We start from the raw sequence: 13915 nt of genomic DNA on the forward strand, positions 1-13915 counted from the left end.
AAAGCTTTGAAATTTTTTAATGGCAATTTCTTAATATAGCATACCTAGGTAATTTACCCTACATACACTGAAACCTTATCAATATCCATACTTCATTTTAACTATTAAAGTTAAATTATCTGATTTAATATAAAAAATCAGATATGATAATTACTGAAACTCGTATAAAGAGACTCCTTTTATATGCAAATTATTCTTTTCTTAATTTGATGGATTTGGCTATATTCTTCAAGGTTGTTAAGAAAGTGAAGTTTAAAGACATGTGATCAACAAGGTATCATATTTTGATATTGAAATTCTAGGTGGCAAGAATTATAAAGAAACACGGAACTGCGCAGGAATTTTGGTACACAACAAAGTCATATGGACGGTCGAAGAATTTTGTCCTCGAAAAAATTTATCCATTCCAATTTGGCCAACCTATTAAACGATGCCACTCATGAAGTTGTCAATTAGAACATTTGCAAATTAAAAAGGAAAGTTAAATAAACTAACATCAACTCCAATATTATCTTCATCCTGATCTCTAGGCTTTTGGGATTGCACATTTTATTGTTGCTGGAGATAATTGATCATATAATTAGACTCAAGTTCTGCAATATCTATTTTAATCTGATCAGTAGTTATTTGTAAATTGAGCTAAGGGGAATGGGAACATGTGGATCAAAACCAAAAAGGTTCATTGGAATGAGAGGATTACGTAAGAAGAAATATCAATTAGGGAGGAAGTCTGTATCTCACAAGTTCAACAAGATTGAACCCTCTGCTTCTAAGAATCTTTCTTGCTCCAAAACTTCATCCAATGGTGTAATTTTCAGCTTGTTTTCTCTTCGAATATGTGTTAACCTTTAGTTATTACCCAGTATCGTGCGCAAGTTGGCATGAAACTCACAATCATAAGAAAATTAGCTGATTTCCTTTTCAAGACAGCTATATATATTGATTGTGCTTCAGTTGACGCACCAAGGCATTGATTTTTTTTACTAGCTCAAAGAAAAGTTAATAACTTAAAAATTGTTGATAATGAATTTTTAATTGTGTTTCTATTTGTTAATTACACGTTAGAAGTCTTACTTGTTGCTTTTATAGACTTGACTATTGGAATATCTTGAGACCATTTCTTGGAAGAATTATGAAGCTGCTGGTACATAGACAAAAGCATGGTGTTCTTTCATATTCTGTAAAAATTGGCTAGATTGGTATATGACTCAAAAGTGTTCTTTTTGGCCTAAACAGGTAATAATACAGAATTTGATCCAGAGGTGATGATTGAATCGGACAGCGACAATGATTTTCATAGCTCTCAAGATGGTAATTCAGCCGAGTCATTAAACATTTCTAGTCATTGCTTTTGTGTCTTTTCCCTCGTGTTGCATCCCTTGTTCTTTTCTTTTTTTTTCTGATTAATTAAAAATAATGGAAATATTCAGTCTTTTCACAGAGTGGCAGTGGATCTTTTTCAAACATGATTTCTCCGAGGTTTTATGATATTATTTGTAACAGTGGTAATACTGCTCTTGATCCACCTGGAGAACATGAAGAATCATTTGCAAGCATGGAGCCAAATGCCGTCAAAGAAGCTTCTGTAAAAGGAAAATCTACGACAGATCCTCAGATAAAATCCAATAATCCTGAAAAGAAAATGACGGGTCCAGGTCATATTGACAAAATGTCTAGCCGATACATCGATAAAAATACTGCTAAAGCTGAAGGAATTCGTCATGAAAAGAGAAAATCTGCAATCCCAATTAGCTCAACGGGCACCAGAAGGAAATCATCTCTAACCAAAATATTATCATTTACGTAGAGAGAAGGGTATTCAAATTCTGTATCATGTAAGTATGTAATTGATTACTTCTCTTTGCATATACCACTAATATGTTTTCCAAAAGATAGATCATCGAGAAAATGACTTCCCTCTTCACTTTCGCGCTGATCTTCACAATTATATTAACTCTTTATATCACTGTTTAAACCAGCGGTTAGAGATTATCAACTTTTTGTACCAATGAAAATCATCAAAATACTATTCAGTTTGCTAAATGCGACCGGTTTTCTGAAAGATGACTTCAATAATACCAAATTTACGCTAAGATGCTTTATGAATCATTTCAAAAAGACAATTTATCTTGAATTTATGCTATAGTATATTAAGCCACCAGACATCAGTGTAACATTATTGATGCAATTAAGAGGGCTAACAAGTTCTGACAAAGGGACTGCACTGTACACGTATTGACTATAGCAATGCTGCAGAGAGTACTAGCTATATGTGAATTTCCAGAGGATATTTTGATGTTAAATCTTCACTTTCTTTGTTATCAACATAAATTACTGGTATTCCATCTTCAGTGTCACCAAAGGCCTTCACGCGGAAACCAATTGCTGGTTCTCAAATTCCATGCAGTCCGCTGCAGATTAAACTATCCAACTCTTGGTCATCTATCGAGTCAAATACTTTTAGAGTTCGTGGTAAAAAATACTTTAGGTAAGAAATTTCGTACCACACTGTCAACTCTAGTGCATTTTTTTTACTCCTATTAAATTCATGGTGTTACTATTGTTCAGTTGAATATCAAGTTTAGTAACTCTAAATTCTTTTGCAGGGATAAAAAGAAAGAGTTTGCTCCAAACTATGCTGCATTTTATCCTTTTGGGATTGATGTATTCTTATCAGCACGGAAAATTGATCATATTGCACGTTTTGTGGAACTTCCAACGGTTGGTTCATCTGGTGTAGTTCCTCCCATCCTTGTTGTAAATCTTCAGGTATATCCAGACTTTTCTCACACTTTTGTATAGATCATCATTCTTTTGTTCAACAAGCTGTGAAAGAATGTTCACTCATCTTCAGAAACTAAGATCCCTGCCAGATTGTAAAGATTGGATTGATACGTCTATGCCATGGTCAAGCTTTTGGAACTATACGAGTGAAGATCCACTGAAATTGTAAATTAAATAAAATGTCTTCAATCAACTTACATTATACAAAAGTTGATAATGAAACAACAAAACGATTAAGAAAAAGTAGGGGATGAATCCACCCGTATTAGATTTGGTTAGGCAATGTACATTTGATAACAAGGATTAGGTTTCTAGCAAGGTTCCTAATGTGTTGTCAAATATTCAATATAATTTCACAAGATTTTAATTGTTTAAGTAATTTTTTCTAACCAATTGAAAGGATCATTTGATCAATCCAGAGACCATTTGGATTCCATTAGTAATAGGATTTAGAAGCAGAGAAATGTTTTTTTTTTGGAGGATGTTGTTATGACGGAAGGATGCAAACCCGAAAATAGAGAAAATAAATAACACCAAATTTAACGTGGAAAAACCCTTCAAATCGAAGGTAACAACCACGGGATCTTCGAAATCCGAATTTCTCCACTATAACAATAAGAGTACAAATATTCTCCTAAATGGCTACACAACAATTGCCCAGCAAGAAGAAGCAATAGCTATACCAACAAAAGTAATAGGAAGAGAATTATCCAAAACAGAGCTACTGTTCGGGACCTAAACTGGATGTTACTGACCTCCAAATCCGATCTTCACCGTTCAAATCAAACGCTAAGAAGTAAGAACACTCAGTAAATATTTCAGCCCGATCCAACGATTAATGAATTCGCAAACGTAATTCGAAGGTTTCTGATCGGACAGGCAAAACTGCTGCGGAAAATACCCTTTTCTCCTCTCTTCTCTCTTGTTGAAAGCTCTCTCAAAAACCTCTCTTATGTTCCTAATGTCTCTCACATTCACTACCAATGAGCAATTGCATAATTCTCTCAAATCATCCTATTTATAGAGTGATACTTTTTTCTAAACCCAAAATCAACTCCAAATAGGATTATAATTCCAATCCTTTTCTTCCAAATAGAATTAGGAACCAAATTAGGAGAATTATTCGAATCCTTTAATAAATAGGATTACGCCATAGGCCTTTGGATGGAACATAGGCCATATCCCAACAAACTCCCCCTCCAGCCAAGGGGCTAAATAGACTTCAAGTGGAAGAACTCTTGACAAGTTTCATGCATGTCGCTGTTCTATAAAGCTCTTGTTTTTCTGCGATCACCACTTTTGTAAGCATATCTGAAGGATTGTCATCAGTGTGTATCTTCTCAACCTCAAATAATTTCTCTTCCACGGCCATTCTAATCCAATGATACTTTTTACTAATATGCTTGAACTTAGAATGAAAGGTGGATTGCTTGGTGAGATAAATAGCACTCTGATTATCATAGAATAAGACGAACCTTGACTTCTCAAAGTCAAGATATTTCATAAATTCCTTCATCCAAAGTAATTCTTTGGCACCTTCAGTGATAGCAATATATTTGGCTTCTGTGGTGGATAGAGCTATGCATTTCTGTAGTCTAGATTGCCAGGAAATAACTTCCCCTACAAAAGTGATCAAATAACCAGAAGTGGATTTTGAATTGTCAAGATTGCCTCCCAAATCAGAGTCTATGTAGCATACAAGTTTGGACTTGCCACTACCAAAGCATAACTCCATATCTGAAGTTTCCTTCAAATATCTTAGTATCCATTTCACTACATTCCAGTGTTTCTTTCCAGGATTAGAAAGAAATCTGCTAACAGTACCAATAACATGTGCAATATCTGGTCTAGTGCAAACCATAGCATACATCAAACTACCAACTGCAGAAGAGTATGGAATACATGACATCTCCTTCTTCTCTTCATTAGTAGATGGACTCTAGATAGTACTCAACTTAAAGTGTTTAGCAAGAGGAGTACTAACCACTTTTGCTTCTGTCATATTGAATCTCTTGAGTACCTTCTCAATGTACTGCTTTTGGAATAATGATAACTCCTTCTTCTTTCTATCTCGATGAATTTGTATGCCTAAAATTTTCGTTGTTGGCCACAAGTCCTTCATTGCATATGATTTGCTCAACTCCTTATTAAGGAATACAATTCTACATTTATTTCTGCCAACAATCAGCATATCATCCACATAAAGTAGTAAGATAATAAAATCATCATCAGAGAACTTCTAAAAGAATATACAATGATCTGAAGAATTTTTCTTGTATCTTTGATTTTCGATGACAAATTCAAACTTTAAGTACCACTTCCTTGGAGCTTGTTTCAAGTCATACAAGCTCTTTCTCAATTTGCAGATATAGTTTTCTTTTCCTGTAACCACGAAACCTTCAGGCTGCTCTATGTAAATTTCTTCTTCTAAATCACCATGAAGAAAAGCAGTCTTGACATCCATCTACTCAACCTCTAAATCTAAACTTGCAGCTAAGCCTAAAACCATGCAAATAGAAGACATTTTCACAACAGGAGAGAAAATTTCAGCAAAGTCAACTCCTTTTCTCTGGCCAAAAATATTGACAACTAACCTCGCTTTATACCTAGGTGCAGATGTATGTTGCTCTTGCTTTAATCTGAAGATCCATTTATTTGTCAAAGCTTTCTTACCTTTTGGTAACTCCACTAACTCATTTGTTCCATTCTCATGAAGTGACTTCATCTCATCTTCCATGGCTTCTATCCACTTATCTCTATGAGTATCTATAATGACTTCATCATAATCTTCAGGGTCTCCCATGTCAGTCAAAAGTATATACTCATTAGGAGAATAACGTGTTAACTTTAGCTTCTCCCTAGTAAATCTTCTACAAGAGGTTTCTCGAGTATCTGGAGTAGTCATTTGAATATGAGTTGGTAGATGATCAACCATAACATCATTACTAGGAGCATCTTCAAGTTCTACACTCCGATGATCATTTTGATCTTGATCCCCATAAACATTAGTATCTTGGATTCCTTCATGTGCAAAAGATGTGTCAGTACGAGGAATTGGATCAACATCAACTAAGCTCTCATTAATCTGACAATCTGTTTTCTCAGTCTTGTTAATATTTTTAATTATTTGGTCTTCAAAGAACACCATCACGACTTCTGATAAACTTCTTATCAATTGGATCATAAAAGCGATATCCAAACTCATCTTGACCATAACCAATGAAGATGCACTGTTTGGTTTTAACGTCCAGTTTTGATCTCTCATCTTTTGGAACATGCACACAAGCTTTACACCCAAAAACTTTCAAGTGATCATAGAAATATCACCATCCAAAGCAACAGTTAGAGACAAATTAATAACATAAGAACAATGTTAAGTGCTTTTTCCCAAAAGGAATTTAGAAGTTTAGCCTCTAAAAGCACGCATCTAACTCTCTTAACAAGAGTTATATTCATCTTTTCTGCCAAGCCATTCAATTGAGGTGTCTTGGGAGGAGTTTTCTGATGATGAATTCCTTGCCTTTGCAGTAGTTATCAAAGGGACCAATATACTCACTACTATTGTCGGTGCGAATACATTTTAATTTCTTTCCAGTTTGTCTCTCAGATAAGGCTTGAAACTCCTTAAACACATTATGTACTTGATCTTTGGATTTTAAAGGATATACCCACAACTTGCGAGAATGATCATCAATGAAAGTTGCAAAGTAAAGTGCACTACCTTTTAATTTTACTTTAAAAGGACCATACAAGTCAGAGTGTACTAGATCCAATAGTTCAGACTTTCTTGAAAGAGGATAACTGTGAAAAGAAACTCTTTTATGTTTTCCAACTAAGCAATGAACAAATCTTTTCACCTTTCTTGTTTCACACCAGCAAGCAAATTCTTCTTAGCCAAACATGTGATCCCCCTCTCGCTCATATGACTGAGTCTCTTATGCCATAATTCTGATAAAGTCTCACTTTCTACTAAATTTATAGAGTCTCCAAGAATTGATTCTTGTGTCACGTATAAATTTGAATTCTTTCTTCCGTGAGCTACAATCAATGAGCCTTTGGTGAGCTTTCATTGGCCATTGAACAAGTTATTATGGTAGCCATCATCATCTAGTTGTCCTAGAGAGATCAAATTCAAAAGAATGTCTGGAGCGTGCTTGACATTCTGAAGGACTAATGTTGTACTAAGATTGGTCTTCAAACAAACCGTGCCGACACCAAGTACCTTAACCTCACCAGCATTATCCATATTTAACACGCCGAAATTAACAGGAGTATAAGATGAAAATAAGTCTTTCCTCGGTGTGACATACGATGTAGCTCCAGAATCTACTATCCAACTTTTATTTTGAGATACAAAATTGATGACGTTTTTATCACAAGCAAAGAAAAGGTCATCTTAGATAACAACAACAACACTATCTCCATTATTTTCTTCTTTCTTTCCTTCTCTAACGTCTTGCTTCAACTTATTGCAAAATCTTTTAATATGTCCTTTCTTTCCACAATGATGACATGAAATATTTTGATACTTAAATCTTGACTTGCTTTTACTTTTACCTCTACTTCTCGAACCTCTTGTTTTACCTCTTCCTCGATCTTCTGTAAAGAGAACGCCTGAATGTGAGGATGTGCCTTGAGATCTTATTCTGACTTCTTCATTTAACATACCACTTTTTGCATATTCCATAATAACCTTACCACTGGGAGCAGAATTTATTAAAGAAAGTCGAAGAGTTTTCCAAGAATCTGGTAGAGTATTAAAAAGCCAAAGCTCTTGTATTTCATCATCAAAATTGACACTCATTCCTGACAACTGATCAAGAACACCTTGAAAATCATTTATGTGATCAAGAATAAGACTGACCTCCTTGTATTTAAAGGTCATCAATTGTTTTAGTAAAAATAACTTGTTATTGCCAGTTTTTGAAGCGTAAAGCGTCTCCAACTTTTCCCACAATGTTATAGCATGTGTCTCATTCACAATATGGTTATGAACATTATCTTTAACTCATTGCCTTATATATCCACATACTTGTTGGTGCTCAAAATTCCAATTTTCATCTGTCACATTCTCGGATTTATGAGCAACAAAAATGGAAAGATGCATCTTTTTCACGAACAGTAAATCTTTCATCTTGCTCTTCCATATATTGTAGTTACTACCATTTAAATAGACCATCTTGCTCATATTACCCTCAATCAAAAAATCTTTGACAGACAACCAAAGCTCTGATACCACTTGTTATGACGGAGGGGCGCAAATCCAAAAAAAGATAAAATAAATAACACCAAATTTAACGTGGAAAAACCCTTCAAATCGAAGGTAACAACCACAAAATCTTCGAAATCCGAATTGCTCCAATATAACAATAAGAGGGTTATAAATATTCTCCTAAATGACTACGCAATAATTGTCAAGAAAGAAGAAGCAATAGTTATATCAACAAAAGTAATAGAAAGAAAATCATTCAAAATAGAGCTACTGTTCGGAACTAAACTGAGATGTTGCTGACCTCCAAATCCGATCTCCACCGTTCAAATCAAACAAGACTTTCTCACTGGAACTAAAAAAATTGAGTTTGAGCTCTTTTGTTTGGGATAATTGAATTATGAGATCCTTCCGAACGAGCGACATTCTTTGCTCCAATTGTGGTTTTTCTTTCTGTATTTCAGAGGATCGACCCGTTCAGATAATTTCGAAAGAAAGACTGTTGGTAGCAGTTAGAGACTGATTAGGCTCTTGACCCCTCGATTTACGAGAAACTCTGAAACAAGGTTTTTTCAAAATTTCTATGAAAAAGTACATGAAGGAGGCCTCCAATACGTTCATGCATTTTCTTGCCTTGCCGTTTTCATATGTTTTTCAGTGGGAGCCTGAAGCTGAGACTTGGAGAGGAGAAGATCGGACTCTTATTGTTGAATTTCCATTGTTTGCACGTAATAGATCATTCTCTATCGCGCCAAGAGAAATGACATAGATAAGATCATTGCTTAAAGAAGCTCCGCCCCCTTACTAAACCTCAATAGACGAAAGATCGATGTCCTTCAGAATTCTAAAAAGATCAAGAATTGTGTGCCTTTAGATCCCGATCAGACCCAATTGCTTTAGCGAGGATTGAAATCGTGACTATGTATACTAAGATGTTAGAAACACTCAGTAAAAATTTCAGCCCGATCCAACGGTTAATGAATCGGCAAATGCAATTCGAAGATTTCTGGTTGGAGAGGCAAAATTGCTGTAGAAAACACTCTTTTTCTTCTCTCTTCTCTCTTGTTGAAAGGTCTCTCAAAAACCTCTCTTACGTGCCTAATGTCTCTCACAGACACTACTAATGAGCAATTGCATAATTCTCTCAAATCATCCTATTTATAGAGTGATACTTTTTTCTAAACCCAAAACCAACTCTAAATAGGATTATAACTCAATCATTTTTCAAATAGAATTAGAAACCAAATTAGAAGAAGAAGCTCAACAGATGTCTTGGTACTAATGATTGACTGTTTTCTCATTTCAGATACCGTTGTACCCACCCACAATCTTCCAAAATGAACATAATGGTGAAGGGATGAGTTTTGTTTTCTACTTCAGGCTTTCAGAAAATTACTCAAAAGAACTTCCAGTCCATTTTCAAGAAAATATCCAGGTACAGTGGTGAATTTCTGTTGATTATTTTTAAAAATTATTTGCTCCTGTAGTTAGGTATATTTATTGTTAGTGTTTACTTAATGATTTTGGTTGTTTTGAATAAGTTGCTGACTAATTATTCTTTTGACTTGGTATTTGCAAGAGAGAGGTTAATTGGTCATGAAACAGAGAAGATCAGAGGTTTTGCAGTAGATAAAAATGTACCCTTCAGAGACAGATTGAAATTCTTGGCCCGAGTCGTAAACATAGAGGAACTTCATTTAAGTGCAGCTGAGAAGAAGCTCATGAATGCTTACAATGAAAATCCTGTGCTCTCGCGTCCTCAACACGAATTTTATTTGGTAAAGTTAATCTGAAAAAATACTGGTGGAGAACAATTGTTTTCTTCTACTCTTTGGATATATGTGAACACTCAGTCCACGAGTCAGTTTCTCAAATGGATATCCAACTTGCTATTTTTCTACCGAATTGACTGAACTAGTTTTTGTCACTTAAAATTTTTTCAACTTACGAATGGTTACACGAAAATAAACTTTTTTCACTTTAAAATTTTTGAACTTAGGGGTGGTTAACATATATCCTTGATGTTAATACCGAAATCTTTTGTTGTGGTTATTTTCGCAGGGGAAAAACTATTTTGAAATTGATTTGGACATTCATAGATTCAGTTACATTGCCAGAAAAGGATTGGAATCCTTTAAAGACTGATTAAAGAACGTCACCGTTGATTTTGGTCTGACAATTCAGGTAGATATATATTAGAGATTCCGAGGTGAATTCAGCTTGCTCTCAATGGCTGATATGACATTCTTTGTAAATTTGGTGCAGGGAAATAAGGCGGAGGACTTGCCAGAAAACATGTTGTGCTGTATTAGATTGAAAGAGATAGACTACACCAATTACCAGCAGTTAGGCTTCTGAATTAACTACACAGAAAATACACGGTTCAACAAGGTGAACCTTATTTTTTGACATAATTACATAATAAGGTCATAATTTGCACCAGTTGGCAACTCTTTTTCGGTCATAGTTATTCTGGTTTAAGTACTTTGGTATACAATCTTGCAAGAAAGTGAATAGATGAAAGTTTTCTTCAGCACTTGCTCCGATGAATTTCTGGTGTGGAGGAGTAAAGTTGAGTTGGTCAAGTTGGATTTTTAATCTCTTCATAACTGATGTAAGGTCCTTACAATTCAACAACTGTAAAGCAGTTGTTGCAACATCTAGTTTAGTACATTTGCGTGGATTCAACAAATTTTTTATAACAATTTTAACTATCTACAAGAGAGCTCAAACTTCATAGACCACATCAATGAGTAAATACTAAATGCTATTCATTGGACTGCATCGATTTACCATCCTTCTGGACATTTATTGATTCGACTACTTTCATATCAGCATATGACTGTTGACTAAACCTAACATCATTCATCAATAGCTAAGATTCTTTACGTCATATTCTTTTGTTATGATTTATGAACTTGATGCAGGTAGACCATGTGATTAATTCATGAATACACATACCTTTGTCTGCCTTAACAACCAGTCATCATTAAAAATTTAGAACTGTGGTCAGAATTTTTAGATTTGGAAGTGTTAATGCTGAATGTTGCAGTGGCATTCATTCTTAAAAGGGCCAACATTGCTTTGTCTGTGACAAAAAGGAAAGGGAAAACCTCATATGGTAACTGTTAGACAAAAAGCCAAGGAACTGAAAACTGGCTAAGCAAATTAAGGACTCCTCGTGACATTATTCCAGCTAGAAAAATCACAACACCACGTATATCAAGAGTCAATAATCGAGGTATACATCTAGAAGTGGTGGAAAATCCATTAGAATTTGCTTGTCACGAGCCAAGATAGTGTCCACGAACGAATCCATTGCAGAGGAACAAGTGGCTTCTTCAACAGGTTGCACTTGCTCAACTTTAGTAACTTCCCCACAAGTAGGATTCTCCTTCTGAAGTGAGTTTGACATATCTTTCGACAAAAGTGTCCCCTGTCTTTTCTCTGCACTTGATGATGTAAAAGAGTCTCCAAGTATAAACTCATTCCAAGTACACATAGACGAAGAAGACGGAACCTGAGATTGCACAGAAGAGAAAGAAGGATAGCTGTATAGTGTGGGATTACAAGAAGTTGTTGACGAAATCAGTGGGGGGACTTCACTAAAACTATGTGTTTGAAGAGTCTCCTCAGAATCCCATATGTAGTTTTCTTGCAACTGGTCATTCATAATGTTGTTAACAAACTTATCATGGGGAGTTCCATTTGAGAATGGAAATTGCTTTGATTCCATAAAGACCCCTTTTTTTTCAGTGGTATTGTTGGAAAATTGGATATGATTTCTTGCATTTTGAATTGGGATCCCACTAATTTTACCATACTCAGCAAAGACCTGAGCAAAAGGTTTATGTGTTACTGGATCAACTCCCATGGTCACTAGCTTTTTCTTCAGCTTTGTGTTCCAGTAATTTTTGACATCATTGTCTGTTCTCCCAGGTAATTGCTTTGCTATTAAAGACCACCTTAAAAATGCAAAATCATGCCTTGTTAAACATCAAGATCAAATTGTTTTACAGTGTTTGTCGGTGAGTAAAAAGTATTAGCTAGAAAAAAACATATATATTAAAGATAAATAGTAGTAATATTAGCAAATGGTTTAAGTCTTTTGACAAATTTTGAGTTACACTTATGTGTTGAATTAAGTGAATGTTAAAAATTGAGATAAATATGAAAGAAAAATTGACTTCCACACAAAAGTGAGGGAAGTCATACAATTAAACACCAAAAAATAACTTATTTTGTAGAAAACACTCTGGGGAAAGAAATTATTTCATACATATACACCCCTTTGTTGATTTGAATAACATGAGGTCTAGTGGCCTCCCTTAAAATGAAAAAAAAGGGTTAAAAATGTTGTTGAACTAAGTGAAATTGAACAAAAATGTCCTTATTTAATAGTTTGATTTAAAAATGTCCTTGCGGTCAATAGTCTGATTATAAAATGTTCATATTATTACACCCCTAGATATTTAAATCTTTTAGAGGGTAAAATAAAACTAACCTGCTACCTATGGTTTTGTGAAGCTCAAGGATGCAGTCTTCTTCTTGAGGTGTGAAGTTGTCATGCTTAAGATCAGGACGTAGATAATTGGTCCATCTCAGTCTACAGCTTTTTCCACACCTATTCAGACCTTCCCATTTTCATACAATAAAATTTACACCAATTATTAACACTTTGAGAAATACATGTTAGAATCAGATTAAAAATTTAAATTTTATAACTTTGTATTTGTTGAAAATTTTCCTACATTTGAGAGATTTAATTAGGTAGTCATACCTGCTTTTTGAGGGACCAAGGTCCAGTTGCCAATTCCATGAGTGGCTACATAAGCAAGGATTTTTGCATCTTCCTCAGCTGTCCAAGGTCCTCTTTTTACATTTGCTTTGTCACAACAAGGAGGCCGTCCCATTTTTTGATAAACAAACAATATTAAGATTTGCAAGTACCAAAGAGAAAGAAGGATATATGGATAACAATGGGTAATGTAATTTTCATTAACCTACTTTGGAGATGGGAGAATATTAAACTTAAAAAAGGCATGAAATGCATGTAATTTGGCTCCCTTTTAGCAACAATTGCATGATCTGATCAAGAAAAACTTTTTTACGTGACTTCAAAAATAATGCATGCGGTGGATGGTCTTACTTGTACCATTATTTTCAATGGAGAATATATTATCTAAAAAATTACTAAAATAATTTAAGGAATTTTAAAATTACTCTCTCCATTTCAATTTGTTTGCCCTACTTTGTTTTTTAATCTGTTTAAAAGAGAATGTCTCTAATTCCCTTTTTAGCAACTCCTTAATTTTCATAGTTCACATGAAATAGTTAAGACAACAAGATTAAATGATGTTTTGGTACATTTGACATGTCTTTAACTAAGAAGCACAATATTCAAAAAATCTTTACTTTCTTAAATTATAATTTTTGTGTCAAGTCAAAACAAGACAAACAAATATACTTGCCCCCAATTCCCTAGCCATTACCTCACCTTTTGTGTTGAAATCTTATCTTTGTCTTTCTAGGCTGTCTTTTGCGTGCTATTCCTCACACCCAGAGAAAGAACCTCCACTTGAATTCATTTTAGGTTTTGAATTCTTGTTTAAAATTCTCATACATGAAGTTTGAATGAGAGTTTTGATGTAATTCAAATTGTTGAAACAGAAGGAGTGTAATGTATGAAGTATAATGACTTTAGTGTTAAAAATATACAACAACAACAACAACCCAGTGAAATCCCACACGTGGGGTCTGGGGAGGGTAAAGTGTACGCAGACCTGACTCCTACCAAGGTAGGACGGCTGTTTCCGAAAGACCCTCGGCTCAGAAAAATCATAAGAGAAGTCGGATAAGGATAAGAAGTTCAAAGCTTAGCAAATAACAACAGCAACTCAGATAAAACAGAGCAATCAAAGT

At 34.7% G+C, this 13915-nt stretch overlaps 1 protein-coding gene and 1 pseudogene across 1 annotated transcript; one reads left to right on the forward strand and one right to left on the reverse strand.

Moving 5' to 3' along the window:
- Positions 1-422: 422 nt before the first annotated feature.
- Positions 423-10526, forward strand: LOC129896620 (uncharacterized; annotated as a pseudogene).
- Positions 10527-11222: 696 nt separating this feature from the next.
- Positions 11223-12995, reverse strand: LOC129894745 (transcription factor MYB35). The gene is made up of 4 exons (XM_055970398.1): positions 12774-12995; positions 12498-12627; positions 11447-11958; positions 11223-11347 (listed from the first exon to the last, which is right to left on the reverse strand). The coding sequence occupies exons 1-4, from the start codon at positions 12904-12906 to the stop codon at positions 11223-11225; spliced, it is 900 nt and encodes a 299-aa protein (XP_055826373.1). The 5' UTR covers positions 12907-12995.
- Between the last annotated feature and the right edge of the window lie 920 nt (positions 12996-13915).

Source organism: Solanum dulcamara, chromosome 7 (assembly GCF_947179165.1).
Source record: "Solanum dulcamara chromosome 7, daSolDulc1.2, whole genome shotgun sequence".
In the NCBI taxonomy this organism is placed as follows: Eukaryota; Viridiplantae; Streptophyta; class Magnoliopsida; order Solanales; family Solanaceae; genus Solanum; species Solanum dulcamara.

What these genes read in the sequence shown, in the direction of transcription:
- LOC129894745 (XM_055970398.1), bottom strand. Translation starts at nt 12,906, where the DNA reads ATGGGACGGCCTCCTTGTTGTGACAAAGCAAATGTAAAAAGAGGACCT. An exon ending in CTTGGTCCCTCAAAAAGCAG is followed by an intron (nt 12,628 to 12,773) that starts GTATGACTACCT and finishes GAAAATGGGAAG; the next exon opens with GTCTGAATAGGTGTGGAAAA. An exon ending in AGACTCTTTTACATCATCAA is followed by an intron (nt 11,348 to 11,446) that starts GTGCAGAGAAAA and finishes AAGTTGAGCAAG; the next exon opens with TGCAACCTGTTGAAGAAGCC.